The sequence below is a fragment of the Sphaeramia orbicularis genome, chromosome 24 (genome assembly GCF_902148855.1).
Source record: "Sphaeramia orbicularis chromosome 24, fSphaOr1.1, whole genome shotgun sequence".
Classification (NCBI taxonomy): domain Eukaryota; kingdom Metazoa; phylum Chordata; class Actinopteri; order Kurtiformes; family Apogonidae; genus Sphaeramia; species Sphaeramia orbicularis.
Genome location: NC_043979.1, coordinates 49,729,082 through 49,751,796, shown reverse-complemented (window position 1 = coordinate 49,751,796; position 22,715 = coordinate 49,729,082). Strand labels below are relative to the sequence as shown.

At 42.0% G+C, this 22,715-nt stretch overlaps 1 protein-coding gene across 6 annotated transcripts in view; it reads right to left on the bottom strand.

The window, feature by feature from the left end:
• Positions 1-22,715, bottom strand: part of kidins220b (kinase D-interacting substrate 220b) — a 38,484-nt gene continuing 15,769 nt past the window's right edge. For 2 of the 6 annotated variants that reach the window (XM_030128589.1, XM_030128587.1), the window contains exons 9-30: positions 21,592-21,690; positions 20,877-20,975; positions 20,704-20,802; positions 20,441-20,618; positions 19,516-19,680; positions 19,155-19,334; positions 17,882-18,047; positions 17,513-17,664; positions 17,073-17,362; positions 16,574-16,714; positions 16,132-16,369; positions 15,946-16,034; positions 13,573-13,880; positions 13,283-13,461; positions 11,465-11,700; positions 9,789-9,911; positions 8,122-8,151; positions 5,648-5,785; positions 5,450-5,548; positions 4,464-4,694; positions 1,645-2,574; positions 787-1,038 (exon numbers count right to left, since the gene is read on the bottom strand). In XM_030128589.1, coding sequence (XP_029984449.1) covers positions 787-1,038; positions 1,645-2,574; positions 4,464-4,694; positions 5,450-5,548; positions 5,648-5,785; positions 8,122-8,151; positions 9,789-9,911; positions 11,465-11,700; positions 13,283-13,461; positions 13,573-13,880; positions 15,946-16,034; positions 16,132-16,369; positions 16,574-16,714; positions 17,073-17,362; positions 17,513-17,664; positions 17,882-18,047; positions 19,155-19,334; positions 19,516-19,680; positions 20,441-20,618; positions 20,704-20,802; positions 20,877-20,975; positions 21,592-21,690 — 4,422 coding nt within the window. Of the gene's footprint in view, positions 1,039-1,644; positions 2,575-4,463; positions 4,695-5,449; positions 5,549-5,647; positions 5,786-8,121; positions 8,152-9,788; positions 9,912-11,464; positions 11,701-13,282; positions 13,462-13,572; positions 13,881-15,945; positions 16,035-16,131; positions 16,370-16,573; positions 16,715-17,072; positions 17,363-17,512; positions 17,665-17,881; positions 18,048-19,154; positions 19,335-19,515; positions 19,681-20,440; positions 20,619-20,703; positions 20,803-20,876; positions 20,976-21,591; positions 21,691-22,715 lie in introns of all 6 variants that reach the window. The other 4 variants (XM_030128590.1, XM_030128591.1, XM_030128592.1 and 1 more) reach the window with 4 other exon arrangements.

Below are 22,715 nucleotides of genomic sequence, written 5' to 3'. Positions count from 1 at the left end.
TTCAACCTCTGACTGATGTGGTTCTGGTTCTTCGGCCTCGGTAAACCTACTTGCATGTCTAGTTTTTTACTATTAGCGACTGATCACGACAAAAGCAACGACGACTACGACCACGGTGTGAGCATGCAGAAGACGAACCATGACTACTGGATCTACTGAACGTCTACGTTGTGTTCCTTTACCTCCATCAGCCTGAAAAACTTCACCCACTGAACAAACTCCAACGTCACCACGATTGAACAGACGACGGAATAAGACTGTTTAGCCTGAATAAACAGTACAAAGACATTATCTAGTCCTGATATAAACATGTGAATCTAGTGTTTTAGCCAAAGTTAAACATAATAAAAACGGACATTTCTGTCTCATTTCTGTCGACTAATTTCTATTGTAGTTTTACTTAATTTTCATTTTGTTGTAACTGTGAAAACACAGATGAAAACTGACCAAACGCAGTTAAGACGATCATTTACGCTGATCTGATAGAATCTGTGCTCTGGGGACACCTGGTGGTAAACAAAGGTAATGTTAGTTCACTTCTCATTAGTGTTCTTCTTCTTCTTAAGGACTCTGAACTTTTAATTTAATTTAATTTATAAATTAAATTAAAATACATTTTAGCGTCTAAACTAAAGCTGCTTCAATAATGACGCCATCGTCCGTGTGTTAAACAGAATTTTAGGTTCTCGATATTTTTTTATTTTAGCCAAAGGTGAATTTAAGTTGGAGGTTTTTGGCTCTCCCTGATTGGTCAGTAGGTGAGGGGGCGGGGCTGAGGGCGGGTCTTCACAGGATGCTCTCCCTCTCCTCTCCAAAGGTGACGGTGTCCGAGGACACGGTGCAGATCTCTGGAGGGTCTCCAGGTTTCAGACCCCTCTTCAGGTGGACCACTCGGACATTCTCGTTGTTCGGACCCGGTCTGGTCCCGGTGGTCCCGGTGGATCCGGTGGACCCGGAGCCAGGCGGCATGATGACCTCAGTGGTGGAGGAGGCGGGGCCAGAGGTGGAGCCCTCTGCAGGCAGACGGGGGCGGTTTCCCTGGAAACAGAGTCAGTTTGGGTCAAAGGTTCTGCTGAGTCTGGACCAGTTCATTAAAGAAACTGGAACCAGTTTAAGAACAAAGTCTGTTCTGACAACGTTTACAACTCTAAGCTTTGAATGGATCATCGAAGCTGTGAACGAAGGAACAGGATGTATGTAAGGTGACCAGGAGGACCCTGGACCAGGAGGACCCTGGACCAGGATGACCCTGAAGACCCTGGACCAGAATGACCCTTGACCCTAATGACCCTGGACCCTACTGACCCCTTTCCCCCTGTACCTGCTGACCCCTTGACCCCCCCGTACCTGCTGACCCCTTGCCCCTGTACCTGCTGACCCCTTGCCCCCCATACCTGCTGACCTCTTAACCCCCCTGTATCTGCTGACCCCTGTACCTGCTGACCCCTGACCCCTTGCCCCCCGTACCTGCTGACCTCTTAACCCCCCTGTATCTGCTGACCCCTGTACCTGCTGACCCCTTGCCCCCGTACCTGCTGACCCCTGTACCTGCTGACCCCTGACCCCTTGCCCCCCGTACCTGCTGACCTCTTAACCCCCCTGTACCTGCTGACCCCTGTACCTGCTGACCCCTTGCCCCCGTACCTGCTGGGCGTTGGTGTTGTTGTTCAGTGTGACGTTGCTGGGTGTGCGGTTCAGGTTGTAGGTCTTGGAGGAGGTCCAGCTCTCCTCGGGGCTGCTGGCCAACAGGCTGCACTGGTCCTCGGAGCAGATGGACATCCGGGCCACCGCCGGGTCCTGGAGGCCGCTGAGGCTGCTGGGAAGGCCGCGCTTCCGGGCCACGCCCTCCTCGTCCAGCTCGATGAGGTTGGCCCTCTCCAGCTGCGACAGGTCCGCCTCCTCGTCCTGCAGCGAGTGGTTCGGTGAGCTCTCGTTGGACCGCACCCCGGAGTCGGACGAGTCCTTCTTGTCCAACATGGCGTCCGACAGGTAGTCCTTCCCCTTCAGCGCCAGCGAGCCTCCGGGCAGTTTGGGGTCGACCGCCTTCTTCCCATCCTTCAGCAGGGGGGCGTTGTCCGACTCCTCCGACTCCTCGTCATCACTGGTCAGTTTCTGGTAACGCAGCCCGCCGCTCGCCTTCAGCTTCAGGTCCGCGGCGCCCTGAAACAGCCCGCCTCTCTCCGCCGACGTCTTGCGCGTCAGCAGAGACTTGGAGGATCCGTGGTCCCCCTTCTCGTCCTCCTCAGTGATGGGGTCCAGGGCGTCGCCGTTGGGGGCGTAGTCGGTGTTGTCGGCCGCCGCTTTGCCGCCGCTCCTCTTGGCGAAGGCCTTGCGCGCATCCTGATCGGCGCCGTCCTTGCTCTTCTCGTCGGGCGGAGTCATGAACTGTCCAGGCTGCGGTTGGACCGGCTTCTCGCCGCCGCCGCCGCCCATCTCCAGCTGTGCCATCTGAGCGATGTACTCCTGGTAGGCGTCGCGGTACTCGGCCTGCTGCTTGTCCGTCAGCTTGGAGATGTCGTTGGACGACTCCTGGGAGTTCAGACTGGTCATACTGGCGGTCCGGTGAGCGCCACCCTGAGGACGGAGCAAGAACCACACTTTACGAACACGACACACCACTAGAATCTAAACACTGGGAATCTGGGAAGTGTTTAGAGATAAATTCATCCTGTAAATGACAAAAATGTTAAAGATGACCCAAAGTTTATGATGGGAGTAAATGTAACCATCTAATTTGCATATTGTGATATCACAGGGTGGCAGTCATATTGGATTGTGTAACTTCTAGTAAAATTGAACTTTGAACATATTTACATGGAAGTTTCCTTTGTGTTTTTTTTTCATCTTATCCTTAAAATAAATGAATTTAAACATTAGTAAAAAGTCAAAAACAGTCTGTTTCAGTATCTTTTATCCAAATCCGTCCTTATTTATCCAAACTAAAACTAAAATCAACTTTATTTCTTTACTGAAGCAGATAAGGACCACTTCTTTAAACTGGATTTTCTTCTTCATTTTGAATAGAAACATGCCCTGAAATGGTGTTAAGATTGCAGGGGCACATGACCGCCACCTATTGGTGGGAGGTGGGAACAACATTTGTAAACTATCTGGAGCTATTATGGTCTGTTTCAGTCAGTTATGTTGAATGTCATACCACTGAGACTTTGGCGCCTAAAGGGTGAATTCTAGTTCATGTACAGAACAAAAGTTAAGACTAGTGGAGAAAAAGATTATTTCATCAACTGTAAAAAAAAAAAAAAAAAAAAAAACCTGAAAAAACAATAGAATACTGTAATAAAATGAAACAGAAACAGGCATCTGCTTTTTTTGCAGATTCAGGGTAGAAGAATAAAACAGCTTCTGACAATCCATCTAATTCATCCCATTTTCAGCTTCTTTAACAGGGGTGTCAAACATAAGGCCCACGTGCCAAAACCAACCGTCAAAAGGCCCAGTTCAGGTCCGTGGGATGAATTTAGTGAAATGTAAAAATTAACAATCAGTGATGTGAAAATAATTTCAGTTCAGGTTCCACATTCAGACCAGTATGATCTAAAGTGGATCAGAACCAGTCAAATAAAAACAGAAGAAACTATAAATAATGACTCCAAATTTCTCTCTTAAAATGTAAAAAAAAAAAAAGAAGGAAAAATACGTGAAAATTATCACATTTACAAAGTGTTCTTTCCCAAAAAATGTGAATAAACTGAACAAATATGAACATGAAATGTCTTAATACAAATAAGTGTAATTGTACCAATATTCTGTCTGGTATTACATGTTTGGTGTATTTGTAGATCCACTGTGATGTGAATAAATGGAGGCAGAATATTGGTACAATTACATTCATTTGTCATAAGAAGTTTCAGGTTGTTCTTGTTGTTCATATTTTTAAAGGACTGTTTGTTGACGTAAATGTTTTCATAATATAATTTCACTTTTTTTTTCATGCCATGACACTGAGAAATGTTTGTATTTGTCATTATTTGCAGGTTATTCTGTTCTTATTTAACTGGTTCTGAACCACTTTAGATCACATTGGACTAAATGTAGAACCTGAACTAACATGAGTGTGACATCCCTGTTCTATAACATCAGGATTTCCACATAAAACCTGAAAAACTCTTCCTGTTCTAGGGAATTAGTTCTTAATTTTGGACTGTATAAATTCCATCTTTGGTATTGCTGAAGGAGGACCAATAATCCTTATTTGTATCATCAGTGGAGTCACTGAAGTATCGCTGTGAAATTCAATTGTAATTTTTAGACAAATGGATGAGAATGGTGAACTGCTATGTCAATAAATATGTGAACCAATAAAAAGACAATTTAAAAAAAAAAGAAACTGAAAAACTCAAACTAAATCAGTAAAACTCCAATAAAAAACAAACTGAAGCCATTCTAAACTCTCGTCCTCTGGCAGTTAGCCCCGTTGCCGTGGTAACCATGCGCCTCCTCACCATCCACTGCAGGTTTCCGTGCCGCGGGGCTTCGTCCAATCCCACAGTGCTCAGCTCCTCGAAGCTCAGGTTGAAGCTGTACATGGGCGAAGCGGCAGTGTTGGCGGCGCCAGCGTGGGGCGGAGCCACGGCGCGTCTGGTGGTCTCAGTGGGGCCACCCACGACGCTGCCTTGCTCGCTGGCGGCTTCCTCGTGCAGCACCTGACTCTCAATGTGACGCATGTCCAACACCTGCAGAGAAATTTCAGCGTTAAAACCAGACAACGTCGCTCCGAAGTTTGAGTTTTCCGTCCACGCCATCGCTCAGACCAAAGTTCTAATAGTTTTGGATTTTTCGTTATAGTTTAGTTTTATTTACTTTTGACTTTTTTTTTCTCTAATTCAGTTAGTTTTAATTAGTTTTTAGAGCAGGTTTGATAGTTTTTAATAGTTTTCATTTTTTTTCTAAATGCTTAGTTTTAGTTTAGTTTTAGTTTAGTTTTAGTTTAGTTGTAGTTCAGTTGTAGTTCAGTTGTAGTTCAGTTGTAGTTCAGTTGTAGTTCAGTTGTAGTTCAGTTGTAGTTCAGTGGTCTCTTTTCTCTTCTTCTCTGTGCTCCTATTCAAATCAATCCCAGACAGGACTCTGCTGCTTTAGTCTCCATGTTTCCAGGTAGAGTGGGGACCAGAAGACGACTGGAAACCACAAGTGAACACAAGTGACGGAGCAAAAAGTGTCGTATGGAGACAGCACAGAAAATTGCTAGAGCGAAATAAATCGATTTACTATCAATCTGACATTGACAAAGACGAAAACAAAGGGAATTTGATCCATAATTTTTATCCGTTTTAGATAGTTTTATAAACACACAATACAGTTTCAGTTAGATATGTTTTTTTCTTTTAATTATAGTCTTTATTTATTTCAGTTAAGGAAAATGTTTTTTCAATTCTAGTATTGGTGATTTCGTTAGTTTTCGTTAATGATAATAACCTTGGCTCAGACTCACCGTGGCTCGGAAAAGCTGCCAGTCCCCGAAGTTCATGCTCATCTCTTTCTTCAGCTCGTCAATGTTGCACTGAGATAAAACTCTACCGTTAACGTTGGCCTGGAAATGAAACAGGAGAAACGACGATAAAAACACCTCATTTCAACCATTAAATCTGTGAATAGTGTTTTTGCCGTGGTCAGGGGGCGTGGTGCTGACCTTCCTGATGGTGGCGGTGTACTGTCCCATCATGCTCTGGTCGATGCCCTCGATCTGCCGCACGCGCTCGCACACCGACTCCGTCGTCATCGAGCTGAGGAGGATGGGCGGAGTTCCGGATACCACAGAGGCGGAGCCCTGAGCAGTTACATTCAGGTTAAAATGACAGTTAAAGTTTATTCAGATCAATAATAAAATCATGTTAAAGAGAGAGGAAATGGAAGCCCAAGCCCCGCCCCTTCTGCTGTAGCTCATGGCTTCACTGTCTTATTGTTTACTTTATTGTGTATTCATTTGTGTTGCCTTCAAGGACTTATGTATGTATGTACTTATTAATTCATGTACTTTTCTGAAATGTCAATATGAGTGTGTATGTATGTGTATGTGAGGATGATAAATTAGGTTAATTAAGGATTTAAGGGACTTGACTTTCATATATTCAGCTGATAGAAGCTAAAGGATAGACTGTTGTGTGGAGAAGGGGTGGGATTAAATAAGTTCTACTTCCTCCCACTTCTATTCGAAAGTGCAAATAAAATCATGTATATGTATAAGTTTAGTATTGGTTTGTTTTTTTCCATGACTTCTTACCACCTGTTTTATGTCAAAGGACTAAGTAAGATTACTTTGTCTTGTTGCAAATTTGAAATAAACTAAACTAAAAAAAAAATCGTCAGAAAAAAAAAATGGTGAGAAAAATCCTTTTTTAACCCTGTTTGAGTCCTGCCATCACAAATATATTTACTTGTAAAATTACCTGTTAAACTGACAAACAACAATAAAAAAACCAAACTTTTTTTTTTTTCCTAAAATCAGATTCCATCGAATACAACCAAAAGGGGGTGGGGCTTCAGCTCTCTATTTCCATCCGTGTTTTCAGTTATTGGATCCAAAACCCAAAAACCCACTGCATCAATTATTCATGTTAAACTGAAGTGTTAAAAACAAAAAAAACCTCCAGATATTTAGTTAAAGTCTGTGGTTTGGTTGCAGTTTCAGAGGATAAACTGCTCCACAGACTCTGAGGTTAAAGGTAGAACTGGATTAATAAACACTACATTAACTGTTAGTGACTGAACTAAAACTACATGTGGTGAGTGGAACCGACGGTCAGACAGGTCAGGCTTCCATGGTTTCTATTTATTTGAATTACATTTAGAGTTTGATGAGGGTTTGGAAACATTAGACCTGCAGATGCTTTGTACATGTTTCTGGGGGGCGGGGTTTGAATAAATAGGAGGACGCTGCGGAGGTGGAAAGGACTTCAAATAAACCACCAGTTGAAAGCTTCATTCACACCAGATGAAAAACCTGAGATTAAATAGGAACGTTTGCAAGAAGAAAAAATACTGAGCGAAAACAAATATGGGGTTAAACCCAGAAATTTGTGTAAAAAACAGAGTTTCAGAAATTTTTTAAAAGGGAATTTCAGACAAAAATGTTCTTAGAGATTCTTATGCTTTAAATTGGTGAGAAAAAAAAAAAACAACAGAAATGTAAAAACTTGATCCCACAAAAAAACTTTACAAAATTTTGGAGAAAAAAAAATGCAAAAACATGGTTATTATATGAGCTTATCGTGTCATAAATTGGACACAAATTTATTACAAAATCTTGCAAATCTGCAACTTTATAATCTCACAATAATGAAGTATTTTTCTTGTAAATGTACCTTTAGGTGGTTTATCCTGATTTTTACTCCTATATTGTAGTTTTAAAACACACATGGGCACAAACACGTCATAAAAGGTGAAACATCGAGTCAGATGATGTAAAATAAAGAGTTCGTTTTTTTCCTGTAAATGTATGATGTTAATCTTACAAATTCTGATACTTTCCCCAGATTTTAAAACTTTTTTTTACACTAAACTGGCCCTGATACACACTCATGATGCTTTATTAAAGGTGATTAGCATGTTAGCATTTAGCTAACTAGCTAATTCATTGAATGAAGCATCAAAGACATTCAATAAATTAAAACCAGATTAAAGTTGACTTAATTACTGCAGGTGGGAAGGGGAGTGACTACTTTGGGAAGGGGTCAAAGGTCACACCAAAAGCTTAGAGAAAGCAGCAGGTCATCACTTTGGTCAAACATGACCGGCTACCACAGCTACAGGCTAATCCAGGCAAGGTGCATGCTGGGACACGTAGGAGGCAGTTAGTCTGAGAGGAGCGGTGGGAGGTGTGGATCAGCTGGACCGACGGTGCACTGTGATTGGCCGGAAAATCAAGAGGGAGGTTCGAGTTAAATATGAAGCAGAAATGAGGCGGTTTAATGTAAACAGAGACTGAAACGGCCAATCACAGCAGAGCACAGCATCCATCCAGCTGACGGCATCCAACACCGAGTGAAAAGGAAGGAAGGAGGAGGAGCAGGAGGAGGAGGAGGAGGAGGAGGAGAAGAAGGAAGAGGAGGAGAAGAAGGAGGAAGAGCAGGAGGAGGAGCAGGAGGAGGAGCTAGAGTGTAATACCTGCTTCCTTTTCAAAGATGAAACCTTATACTGCAGACAGACAGACAGACAGACAGACAGACAGACAGACAGACAGACAGGTGAGGAATGAAAACACCTGGAGAGAAAACATCAGGAAAATGACAGACAAGAGCAACAGCATGGAGACGAGAAAACGCAAATCTGAGCAGATGAAGAACCAGGAGGAAGTGGAGACAGCTCCTCCCACCACAGAAGAGGAAACAGGAAGTGGTGGATACAGCTTCTATCTTGGTCACAATAGCATGATAGCTGTCAATCACACCAAGCCACAGCCCATTTGAATATAAACAATTATTTAATTTATTTACCTTTGTTTAACCAGGAAAACCTCGTTGAGATTAAAAATCTCTTTTTCAAGAGTGTCCTGTGTCATACCTGCAGCCAGACGTTAGTCTGGTTTTGTCTGTCTTTTATGTTTGTTTGTCACTTCCTGTTTTATTTTAAGTTTCCCCTCATGTGTCTTGTCTGTCGTCTTTACTTCCCTTTCCTTGATCGTTCTCACCTTTCACCTGATTACCTGTCTCCGCCCTAATTTGTTCCACCTGTGTCTAGTTGTCTTCCCTCCTTTTTGTGTATTTAAATCCTGTCTCTTCCCCCTGTCAGACGCCAGTTTGTAACTCTCGCAGTTCTTACCAGCGTTTTGACCTCGTCTGTTCGTTTGTCTGCCTGTTGTGACCCGTTTTTGGATTCCTTGGTTTTTTGCCTTCTGCCTGCTCCCTGTCGGTTTTGTCTGCCTCATCTGATCTCCTGGTTCTGACCTTCTCGCCCTGACTACTGGTACGTGAGTTTAGCCTTGTCCTTATGTCCTGTCGCCTGTTTGATAGCCTACCTGTGCATGACCTGTTTCCGTCCCTGACCTCCCTTTGCTTTTCCCTAGTCGGGAAAAATACCCCTAAGGCCGCTCGGGGAGACGGGCTGTCGCCCTGGATCCGGAGGACGAATCAGAGGAGGAAATCCCCAACCATTATCCTCAAGATTCTGTCACTAATATTATTTTTACACCTGTGTGTAAATAATAAATCTTTTGAATCTTATTTTTTGTGTCCGAGTTCTGCATTTGGATTCAGTGTTTGTACTAACGTTATCACATCCTGGCCAAAACGGGCAGCAGTGCATTAAATAGTTACAGACACAAACTTTCATAATTTTCAATAAATGATCAGAAACTCAATGACGTGAATAAATTGATGTAAAATGATAAAAATCACCTTTTTATGACAGTGTTTTAGGGTCAGTTTCAGACTAAAGAGGAGAGAAGGAAATAGTTGGAGAAAAACACTGAGATTAAATGTTTTTTCTTTTTTCTTGTAAATGTCTGACTTTAACTTCAGAATATTCACTTTATTTCTCATAATTGCACATTGTTGTTCTTGTTTAATTAACTACCTCGTTCTCTGGCTCCTAAATGTATATATATTTTAATGTAATTTGACCTGAAAGGAGGCGGGGCTTGTAACCTATACATCAGCCAGTCACCAGGGGGTGACAGACTGTGATTCACTTTGGTCTGAATCGTTGAATCCATCTCATTTCATCATAATTAGTTGTTTATGTTCATGTGTGATGTAACAAACACAATAAAAACAGGTGACTGAACGCGGCCGTTCTATTGGTTGCCGCCGGTCCTCAGGTGTGTATATACTCACTGGTGCGGCGGCGTCCCGGGGGATGTAGGTTTTTGGTCGTGGAAGAGGAGGAGGAAGGTGTGATGTGTAGGAGGCAGCCACTAGGGGGCGTGGCAGCTGGTAAAGGTGATGGGGGAAATATGGCTGAAGGGGGAGGGGCATAAAATCAAAATAATGTTCATGGAGATGATTTAATAAACGAGGCAACTGAAAACAAACAGTGAGCGGGTCGTCTCTGCTGACACACCTGGACCGCCTGGTTCCATAACAGTGTTACCACGGTAACCACGGTCACTGATTCTCACCAATTAGTTCAGTTTGACCGAGTCAGTTCCAATTCAGCTCAGTTTAATGTCACAGAATTAATCTTTGAATCATTATAAAACATGTTAAGTCTGGTTTAAGCAATTATGGTCTGGATTTATCTGGTTTTATTCTGGTTTCATCAGGTTTTATTCTGGTTTCACTGTCTTTTATTCTGGTTTCATCTGTTTTTATTCTGGTTTCATCTGTTTTTTTTTAATGCTTTCATCTGGTTTTATTCTGGTTTCATCTGTTTGTTTTCTGGTTTCATCTGGTTTTATTCTGGTTTCATCTGTTTGTTTTCTGGTTTCATCTGGTTTTATTCTGGTTTCATCTGTTTGTTTTCTGGTTTCATCTGGTTTTATTCTGGTTTCATTTGTTTGTTTTCTGGTTTCATCTGGTTTTATTCTGGTTTCATCTGTTTTTTTATGCTTTCATCTGGTTTTATTCTGGTTTCATCTAGTTTTATTCTGGTTTCATCTAGTTTTATTCTGGTTTCATCTGTTTTTTTATGCTTTCATCTGGTTTTATTCTGGTTTACCATCTTTCAGTGGACCTGTTTCCATCCACATTAATTTTCTGCTCACTATCTGATTTGTGGAGTTATCAGATGATTATTGATCATAAATCTGTGCTTCATTAAATTGATAATGGGATCCCTCAGGGCACCGTCGTAGGCCCCATCATTTCTCTGTTTCCATTCCTGTATTTTCAGATGTAGATCTACGGATGGACACTGATGACACTGACCCCGTTTACATCCACACTAATACTCGGATCAGTATCTGATTATTATTGATCATATAAACAGTATAATCTGATTTGTTTGATTAGATAACATCAGTAATCTGATTATGAGAATTCAGATGAATACACATGAATTTGCATGTTTTCATGCATGTAAACAGGTTCATCTGATTGATTTAGTTCTGTTCCATCTGAACAAAAGGAAAAACTATTAAATCACAGAAAACTGAAGTGATGTTGGAGACAGTAACAGGAAGTTGGATTCTACGTCACTACGTACATACGAACTCTGAAATAAATCCTGAAAAGTCCAAACCAGGGTTTATGGATTATCAGATTCCTGAAGTGATCGTAAACGCATCAGATCTGATTATTATAATGACCTGATTACTTCCCGGTATTTTATGTTAACGGGTTCCCTGTGGACTTGACCAGGTGTCCCTAAACATCCAGACTGAATGCTGATTGGTGGAGAAGACGTGACAGCAGAGGTGACACCAAAGCAAATGAAAACAAATCAAAACACCACAAATGATGAAACTGAAGCAGGAGACGCTGCCTTGGTAATGACATCACAACCTTACCCTCCAGTCGCATGTCCTGTCAGCCCCACCTGTCACCTGTGTGTGGGCGGAGCCTGGACTCACCCGGTTGTAGAAGGGGTGTTGCGGTCCGGCCATCCCGCTGTAGTAGCTGCTGTGTGGCTGCGGGGAGACCACGCCCCCCGGTGGTTGGTTGAACGGCCCGCTGAAGGAGGCGGAGGGAGAGCATGCCGACGACACCTGACTGTACACCGAGGTGGGGCGGGGCTGAGCTTCCTGCAGGGGGAGGGGCGGATAGGTGACCCCGCCCATGTTCATCTGCTCCCGGGCTGCTCGAACATCTGGATCAGACACAAAAACCTTTGGATTAATGCCACATGCTGCCGTAGTAACACTTCCTGTCCCAGCCTGTACCTGTGTGTTGGCTTCCTGTCACTGAATGGATCCAGGTCATGATTTTACTGAATGTTTTTAAGGTAAGGGTTCAGCCCCCCCCCTTAACTTTCAGAGCTTGGTTCTAAATGTACCTAGAACCATCTAAGGGCTAAAGGCGACAGAGCCTTTTCTGTTCAGGTCTGAGGTTCTGGAACAATCTGCATCAACAAATGACATTCCCTGAGCATTTAAAACTCTTCTAACCCTTAGATGGCTAAGTTGGTCAAGAAACACCTGCTGAGGTTGTTTTCAATATAAACTGCACACAAATTCAATAGGTCGTTCAATTCAATAGAAATTGTTTGCAAGATCTTTGTAATGAAAAGTCATTTCACATTCCAGGTATTCCTCATAAACATGTTACTGACATCATGCCTTTTAATTATTTTCTCTTACCTTTTATAGATTTGATGTAATTGTAGTTTTTGTTTAACTACCTTAAGCTTCATCGTTGGGTCAAAATGACCCACATTCATTTACAACAGAATTACATTTGAAACTTTGATTCAGTCAACAGTAAAATCAAAGGACTCACTCCCTAAATGGATGTGGACATTGTTCTATTGCTGTTATATACTATATATTATATACTATATATAATTTGATTTTCAGATTTTCTCATTTTTTAAAAAAATTTAATTAATAAAAATATTGAAAAATAAAAAATATTTTTAACATGAAATCATTCATTTGTGAACCAAAATAAAACATGATAATATGAGAAAAGTGGCCTAAAAACACACTGATCTGAACACATTCATGTTAGAGTGGAGGGTAAAAATACTCATGCATCTAAGGGTTAAAGACACCTATCTACACTGGCTTTTAACCCCTTACCACTTAAATTATCACTTACAATTATATTAAAAAATAAATAAATGCTATGTGTTGCTACTGTCAAGCAGATGCTAAATTAAGTACAGACTGTTAATTTGAATAAAACATACAATAACTATGATGCAAATTAGTGACTATTAGGCATCATTGAAATAATTGTCATGATAGTAATTAAACTAATTTTCCAGTCTCAGGTATGTCAGTTAATTTACTGATGCTGCTATTGATCAGTTTCTACAGTCAATACTCCAAACCAAACAAAAATGGTCCCAAATTTAGTACAAAGTAGTAGAAAATCAATAAAACCATTACAGAAACAGGGTGTTGAAACTGATCCACTAATGTCAGGGGTCAAAGGTCACCAGGTGACATAAAGAGTGTTGAGCAGCACCTCAACACAAAAACAGGTGAATAATGTCTACATATTAATACTGTCTAAAACAGTCGACAAGGGTTGTGGCTTTTATTTATTTATTAGTGGTTGTGTTTTAGATGTTTTTATCCTATTCATCCGAGTACTTTTGTATCAGTCTGAGCATATTTTTATTCCCATTTAATGTATTTTATCCTAACTTAGTGCAGCTCTTGCGTTGTTTTACAGGAGGCCATAAATGAACCTGTCTTTGACTGTTTACCAAATACTGTCCTCACCTGCGATGATCTCTCTGAGTTTGGGGTCCAGGTTGACGGTGCATGGAAGGAACGTTCGAATGTCTCGCGCCGTCAGAACTGGAGTCCGAGATGACAGGAAGACCTCGAAGCTGCGCACGTCACCGTCGATCTCCAGCAACGGCTCCACGTCTTTAGTGGTGGGGATGTTCTTCGACACTCTGACAGAAGTAAAACGACAAACAACTGAGAATTCATCTGCACAGGTAAAGAATGGATGGATGGATGGATGAACAGATAATGTCTGTATACACCATGTGACCCTGTCTGACCTCTCGTAGATGGTCTTGAGCGTGGCCTGGTCTGGGACTCCGTCAGTCTCCTCCAGGTACAGGATGAGCCAGGATGTCCTGTAGGGCCACTGCTCCGTCAGGTTGATCCAGGACGCCAGCCGGTCCCAGTTGAAGTTGATCTGATTGGCTCGGAGCAGGCGCCCGGTGACCGACACGATGTTCAGCAGCCGCCGCATCGTCTGGGGGCTGATGTCGCTGAACCAGTCCTCCGTCACCATCAGCTTCGTCAGGTCGAACGACATCTGCCTCGTCACCGAGCGCTGCACCTGCCGCCGCCGGTACGTGTCCTATCCGGCACAGGGGTCACATGACTCAAGTGTGTTCATGTGTGTTCAGGTGTGTTTGTGTGTGTTCATGTGTGTATTCAGGTGTGTGTTCATGTGTGTATTCAAGTGTGTGTTCGTGTGTGTTCATGTGTGTTTGTATGTGTTTGTGTGTTTATGTGCGTATTCAGGTGTATGTTCATGTGTGTTTATGTGTGTGTTTGTATGTGTTTATGTGTGTTTATGTGTGTTCAGGTGTGTGCTCAGGTGTGTTTGTGTGTATTCGTGTGTGTGTTCAAACAGCAGTAACAGGCCTCTGTTTAATGTATATGTGTAGTTTCAAGTACCAAAGCTTTGCATCTCTTCATCAGGTCAGACTGAACCCTGAACCCTGAACCCATTCAGTCCACATGTTCTCTATCTAAACAATTGTCATTATTAGAGCTGGGTAAAAAAAAAGTCGATTTGATCGATTCTGGATCGATTTCATTTTCATTTTGCGTAATCGATTGATAGTTGATGAGATCGATTTTTCAGAGCAGGACTGTGAGTAAATGACCCAGATACCGCCAACGCAGAGGCGTGGCCAGCTCTGTCTTGCGAGCCCCTCGTGGAGACTGGGTGTCAGAAGGGACACAGAGGATAGGTGGGGAAAACCCCTCTATGGGAGGTCCTCCCGGCCTCAAACCCGAACCTGCAGTGCGGAGGAACTGGCCGGCGGAGGCGGGTCGCAGAAGCCGGTTGTTCTAGAAATATTAACTTCAATCTCCTATTGTTGAGTGCAGAGTTAGAGGAATAGTAAAGTGTAAATCACAAAGCTCCATCCACCCTCCCCCTCCAGTGAGTTTCTTGTACCAAGGGCCCAACATGATTGTTTTTTTTTTGTTTTTTTTGGAGGGGGGGTATTAGTGCCCCAGGGTGATAGTAATGTGCCTTAAGACTAGAAACACCAGGTAAAAATCGGACCAATGGCCCTGTATCTTACCGGCCAAATTCAAAGCTTTGGGAAATGTATCCAGATGTCATTTAGTCTCACCCAGTTCTGTGTATTTATTCTATTACAGAAATAGCCCATGTTTTGCTCATATTCCAATCAGATCTGTAAAAAATTCAAATTCACACTTGATATCATTGATACTGATTTATTGGATCGATCCACTTCCTATCTCTTATAATGGGAACATTTTTCAAAGTTGCACCAAATCCAGAATCAGATCCAGATCAAAATAATTTCAATCCCTTGTGTTGACATCATCATACAGACGCTGTATACCAAGTTTGAAGTCAATCACAACTGGAGTTTTGGAGAAAAAGACGATTGAAATGTGTTCCCCATAAGAGCCCATGTTCCATAAGTTCCCGGATCCAGAAGAAGATCCTGATCAGCATGTGGACATGATGTTTGGGTCATCTCCCCATCAGGGCTGGACTGGAGACATTTACACTGGATATCATTTATATTTACTGAGTTATTGCATCCATCCACTTCCTATCTCTGATAATGGGGACAGTTTTCAAAGTCGCACCAAATCCAGAATCAGAATCGGATCCAAATAATTTCACTAACTTTTGTTGACATCATCATAAACAAGCTTTATACCAAGTTTGAAGTCAATCGGAATTGTAGTTTGGGAGAAGAAGACGATTGAAATTTTTGTAACGGACGACAGATGACAGATGACAGACGACGACGCATGACGACAACAGCTTACAGCCTGTCGGCCAGTAAGCTAAAAAACAGAATAAAGATGACGAAGAAGTTTGTTCTGATCCACTGGAGAAACATGGACATGTTTGTGTCCTGTTCATTATTTCAGAGCAGATTCAGATATTTCCTTTCTAATGTCATTGTTTATTCTGTGTTGCATGACTGCAGTAGTCAAATAATCAGGTTACAGCTCAAAATTGTACTTTGGTATCACTAAATGAATCTGAATAAATCAATTAATACTGAATCGAATCGACATTGAATTAAATCAAATCAAAGCGTAATTAATTGATTCAGAACTTTATGAATCGAAATCAAATCAATTAAGGAAACTGGCCATGATACCCAGCCCTAGTCATCATTACTGTGTCACAGTCTCACCCTGCGGTTCAGCGTCGTCTTGCTTCCAAACTTGGTCAGTTCTCCCAAACTGTGCTGAGACAATTTCCTGTCCAGCTCCTCATGCCAACCTGCAGACAGACAGACAGACAGATAAACAGATGTCACATCACCTGTCCCTAGGTAGGAGGCACCTTCAGTACAGTGCGTATGTGTCGTCATGGTTACCATCAGCACTGGCGGCATCTCCGTTGGCCGGTGCTGGCGCACACATCTTCCTGGCACTGGACAGTCCTCTGCTGTTGAGGAAGACGGGCAGGTGGACAATGTTCCTCATGTAGTCGTGGCCGTTGATGTTGGAGTCTCGCAGGACGCTGTTGAGGTTCTGGTTGATGGCTTTAATGATGATGTGAGGGTCACTGGCAAAGATGGAGATGAACGGACCCTTGGAGAACAGAACCCTCACCTGAGGAACAATAGGAGGAACGCAGAGGAGGAATGAAAGACAGGAACCACATATTCCAGATGGAACCACAGAGAAGGAATGAAAGACAGGACAGAACAGAAGTGATGTGGAAAAGGGGCGTGTGCTTATAATGTTTGATCGACAGCCAAAGGGACCGTGTGACCTCCTCTACAGGAGACGTGGACTGAAGGTTTCCATCTTTACCGTATCGAGCATCTGCAGAACCTTGTCCTGTTCGCAGGAGTCCAGGCCGTCGATGACGACCGCCAGCCGAGTCTGATGCTGCGTGAAGCCGTCAATGGTCTTGGCCATCTTGGCCATCAGCTCCACTTCGTTCTTCAGGACCTGGAGGAGAACAGATTCAAGATTCAGATTCAAGCTTATTTGTCATTCCAGCATAAAAAAAAATACACAAATGAAATATTGTACTCAGGTCCCTGACTGTCAGCAGCATTTACTAAATAGTATAAATTACTGATAAAATAATAAAATAACAAAATACTGATATAAAATAGCAATAACAATAACACCCCCCCTAAAAATTACTCATGAATAACTAAAAAGTTTTATTTCTAAAGTGCACAGCAGTAAAGTGCCAATTTAAAGTGCATTCCGGGCTCAAGTTCAGCAAGAGTTGAAGGCGTTGAATGAACCGACACAAAAGCAGCACATTGGAGCAGACCGATCCCACCCTGACCCTGACCTTCATGAAGCCCTCGCTCTTCAACTTGTGCATCCTGTTGGCAGCGCTGTGGAGCCTCTTCCTCTGGGAGTTCAGCACTGAGTCGGTCACCTGCCACCACGTCCTGCAGTTGAGCAGCAGAGCCAGGCACACCACGCTGCCGATGGCGATCAGGACGGCGTTCACCGTGCGGTTCTCCGAGTCCACCTTGAAGACGGCCAGCAGCGCCATGCCGGTCAGCAGACACGCCAGGACCAGGACGAACAGGATGAAGGACGGCACGCAGCACGTCTTCTTCCACTTCCTCTTACCTGGAAGAGAGACAGGGAGACATGAGCAGAGACACCTGGGGGGGGGGGGCAAGTGTGTGTTCATGTAGGTGTTCATATGTGACTTCAAGTGTGTGTTCATGTGTGTATTCGTGTGTGTGTTCAGGTGTGTATTCATGTGTGTTTGTGTACCCTGTGTCTCCTCCGTCTTAAACACTCTGAACAGACGCGTTGCCAGGAATCCAAACTCTCTCTCACAGGCGTCCGACAGCGTGGCGATCATCTCGGCCATGGACGTCTCTCCTCCAACGCTGGACAGACGGTTATAATCTGTGAACAGGAACCTGAGGGAGACGCGATGACATCACAGTGACATCAGAGACACAGGCCACTCCTACTTCTTCATTATTGCGTCCTTCCACAGTAAAGAACCACCAGATTAAAGGTTAAGCTCTTTGTTAAGGTTTCATAGTTTTCACGTCAGTTTTCAGAGAAAGTAGATCCAGTAAAGTTCTGGCCCTGGTATGTGTTTAGTGTTATGGGTATGACGTGACGTGTCACCTGACAGGAAGTGCTCTGGTGCTCTGCTCCGGCAGCTCCGGAGGGTTGACGAACATCAGCTTCAGCAGCAGCTCCAGATACCCGATGTGACGCGCCAGACGGGTACTGAGCAGCCACGCCCAGTTCCAGCTGTCACCCTCCCTCCGCCCGCCGAAGTACACCACCACTACCAAGACAAAAACTTGATTTAAAACACCACTGTGAAGACAAAAACTTTATTTAAACACCACTACCAAGACAAAAACTTGATTTAAACACCACTACCAAGACAAAAACTTGATTTAAACACCACTACCAAGACAAAAACTTGATTTAAAACACCACTGTGAAGACAAAAAACTTTATTTAAACACCACTACCAAGACAAAAACTTGATTTAAACACCACTACCAAGACAAAAACTTGATTTAAAACACCACTGTGAAGACAAAAACTTGATTTAAACACCACTACCAAGACAAAAACTTGATTTAAAACACCACTACCAAGACAAAAACTTGATTTAAACACCACTACCAAGACAAAAACTTGATTTAAACACCACTACCAAGACAAAAACTTGATTTAAAACACCACTGCGAAGACAAAAAACTTTATTTAAACACCACTACCAAGACAAAAACTTGATTTAAACACCATTGCGAGGACAAAAACTTTAAACACCACTACCAAGACAAAAAACTTGATTTAAACACCACTACCAAGACAAAAACTTTAAACACCACTACCAAGACAAAACTTTATTTAACACACCACCACTAAGACAGAAACTTTATTTAAAACACCACTACCAAGACACAAACTTGATTCAAACACCACTGCGAATAAAAAACTTTATTTAAACACCACTATGAACAGACAGACTTTAACACTACAAACAATAAGACTTTATTTAAACACCACTACAAACAATAAAACTTTATTTAAACACCACTATGAACAAAAAAACTTTATTTAAACACTACTACAAACAATAACACTTTACTTAGACACCACTATGAACAAAAAGACTTTATTTAAAACCCACTATGAACAATAAGACTTTATTTAAACACCACTATGAACAAAAACCTTTATTTAAACGCCACTACAGACAAAAAACTTTATTTAAACACCACTATGAACAATAAGACTTTATTTACACACCACTACAAACAATAAAACTTCATTTAACCACCTCTACAAACAATAACCCTTTATTTAAACACCTCTCCAAACAATAACCCTATATTTAAGCACCACACAGGGACAGAACACAGGGTACATTTCTTACCAAAGAACAGGTAGAGCAGCGCCAGCAGGCTGAGCGACACCGCCATGGCCAGTTTGGGGTCAACAGTGAAGCCGAGGACGACGGCAACAGAGCCACAAAGCAACAGAGACAGAAACACGACAAGCCACGAAAACTGAAACAAGGGCTCGATCTGCTGCCCGGCAAAGGTCTTCATCTCATCTGAGGAGGAAGAGGAGGAGTCGGTTAGTCCAGTTGGAGTCAGTGTGGATGTTAAGAGGACACTTTGGGAACATAAGGACAGTTATTAGTGTTAAAATGTGGGGATCAAAGTGTGAACTAAAGTGTTGAAGCCCATAAAGCTGACAGTTCCTGTGTGTTTGTGGGAGTTGTCTCCACTCACCCTCCAGTTTCTTCAGTAGAAACGACTTGCCGCTGCCCCACTGAGCGTACAGACCCACGCAGATCGGCGGCTGCATGGTGGGTTCACTCAGGATGTCTGCCAGCGCTGAGCTGTACAGGTCGTAACCCAACATGTCTCCATCTGACTCAGTGGGCGACAGGTGACCTGCAGGAGGCGGGGCATACGTTACATCACTACACACAGACACCTGTAATCTGAAACCCTTTTGGGGCATGTAAATGGAACTATTGTGCTGTTCTTCTGTCTAAGATTGTTAGGATTGTTGATTTTTGTATTATTATGCATGTTTTGCTTGTTTGGATATATGTTAAATTTCATTGCATGCTCGGAATAAATCACTAAATCAAATCAAAAACTATTATTACAGGGACATTTTGTGATGTAACATTAGATCCTGTTGGGATCAAATAAAAATGTGTTTAGTATTTTTGCAGATTTCTGGTGTAATTCAATTGTTCCAAGAAATAATCATTAAAAAAAGAAACAAACAAAAAATGTCCTTTTTAACAGTATCATGATATGTCATATCGTGATCCTAGTATTGTGATTTGTGTCATATCGTCAGATTCTTGCTGATACACAACCCTAATTTGGAAACCCTTCTTGGACTATACTGAAGGAAATGTGTCCTCAATTCTGTCTGGAGCTTTCATCTGCTCTTAAATGGACTTTTTATCATATTACATAGATATGAATGTGATGGGAATCTGTCTCTATACTGATTGTAAATCTCTATTTTTGTTTTGACTGTGGGGCTGAGCTGTTTTGTTTTGTGTTGTTTTGAAAAATGAATATTCAATAAATATATTCTTAAAAAAACAACAACATCATGTTCAGTGTTTGTAGGGGGCATGTCCTGTGTTTCTACGTGGGTAAATGGACTGTGAGGAGCTGCAGAACCTACGCGCTCCAAAGATCTGCGTCAAAATGCTCTTTTGGTGGCTGCAGTCGATGTTGTACGGCGTTTCTCCACCCTTGTTCGGTCGGTACAGAAGGCGCCCGTCTTTAGGGTTTCGGAGGAGGAGTTCGGCCAAACGGCGGCTCCGCCCACGGATGGCGATGTGCAGAGGCGTGTCTCCTCTCTGGAAAACAAGGAAATCGACCCAGTGAGAAGAAACACAGTGAGGCTTCTCTACTAAGAGGCTTTTATTTTGAAGGGAGCGTTACTTTATCCACAGCCGACACTTTGGCGCCTTTATCCAACAGCAGCTCCACGATTTCAATGTTCCTCATCTTGGTGGCTTTGATCAGGGGCGTCTCTCCATCCTGAAACAGGAAACACAGCAGGTGAGAGAAGAAGCAGGTGAGGGGCGGGGTCAGAGGGCGGGGTCAGGTCTCACCTTGGTGCAGGTCTCGGTGTCGGGGTTACACTGCAGGATGTCTCTGACCATGGTGGCGTTTCCTTTTTCCACAGCCCAGTACAGAGCAGTTTTACTCTCCTGGAAAACACACACACACAAACACACACACACACTGCTGTAATAATCAGATTAAACAGTGGAGTTTCTACTGAGCTGTCAGTTTGTCCAAAGTTCTCACCTGTCCTAGTGAATCAATGTTTACATTTTTTAATTTATTTTATTTTGTACAGTTTCATTTCATTGTTCATTTTGTTAATTTCATTTATTATTTTACTGTTTTTTGTTCATTTGTTGCCCTTTTTTTATTTTTTCTTTAAATTACTTCAGTTTGTTCCTCATTTTGTTCATCTTACTTATTATTTTGTTGATTTACTATTAACTTTGGTTCATTTTATTCATTATTTTTTCTATTTTTGTTCATTTTGTTGCTTGTTTTTTCTTTAATTTATTTTAGTACATTTTTTGCTCATTTTATCACATTTTTATCATTTTCAGTCATATTTAAACACGCCAAGTAACAGAACTGTGTCACAAACTTCAGCTGTCGTAAACTAATGACAAAATATACTTAATTTCAAAAAACATGTAGCAGATGTCTGGACACGAACATGTAATCAGTCACTCCATTTGTCTAAGAAAATGCACTTTTTCATAGCACGATCTACTGAGCCGTGTGGATGTAAACAGTTCTTACCTGTCCTCTGATGTCGATGTCGGCGTACTTATGGAGCAAAGCTCTGACGATCTCCACGTGACCCCCCCTCACCGCTCCGATCAGCACTGTATCACCGCTCTGAAACATAGATCAGTTCACTTCATTACAGTAGAAGAGTCATGTTTCCAGATAAGACTGAATGCAGGTTTACTGATAAAAACATGTCAAACTGGAGCTCACTGTCCAGCACAGTGAGGTTTAACCTCATGAACCCCATAAGGACAACCATTAGAACAGGCCTAAATATATTCATGTTGTTTTTATAATAAAAATGTCAGAAAATGTCCTTTTGCTAATTCTTTTGCACCTATATTCAATTAAGAACTTATCTTTCAATATCCATTAATTACCATTATTATACGTAATAAATGCTTAACCTCCTGAGATCCACTGTTCATATTTGTGGACAAGAGTTTCACAGCTTTATACAAAAAAAGAAAAGAAAACTGTCCACCACAAAGAACATTCAATAAAAATTTTTAAAACTGCATCTGAAAAAATTGTTGCATCATGATGTTTCCAATATAGGCACTTACTTAATAAAAAACAAAAAAGCTTGTACTTTGCTGACATGTCCTGGGTCTTAGGAGGTTAAAACAGTGTGTTATAGTAAAAAAAAAAAAAAAAAAACAGACTTACATTTTTATCATGTTTCTAATTTTAAAAAAAACAACTGTAAGTGTTCATAACTAAACTTTATGAGTTTATAAAATAAACGTTCATCTATTTTCCATGTGTTCAAACAGATCATTGTGTGTCCATGTTCTTCTTGTTCTTTTTGGTTCTTTGGTGTCATTTGGATCCAGTTGATAGTCTGGGTTCACTTTGTGTCTAGTTGTAGACAGAGCCCCTAATTTCACTGACAAAAACATCAGATACAAAAAAATGTAGATAAAAACAGTGAAACTTGATAAAAACACGTCCAAACACACCAGTAGAACACTCCAAAACAGCACTGTCACTATTATATACAATTATTTACAAGAATTCAACACTGAAACATAGGGCTGTGTATCGGCAAGAATCTGGCGATACGATACAAATCACAATACTGGGATCATGGTACGGTGTATCACGATATATCATGATACTGCTAAAAAGGC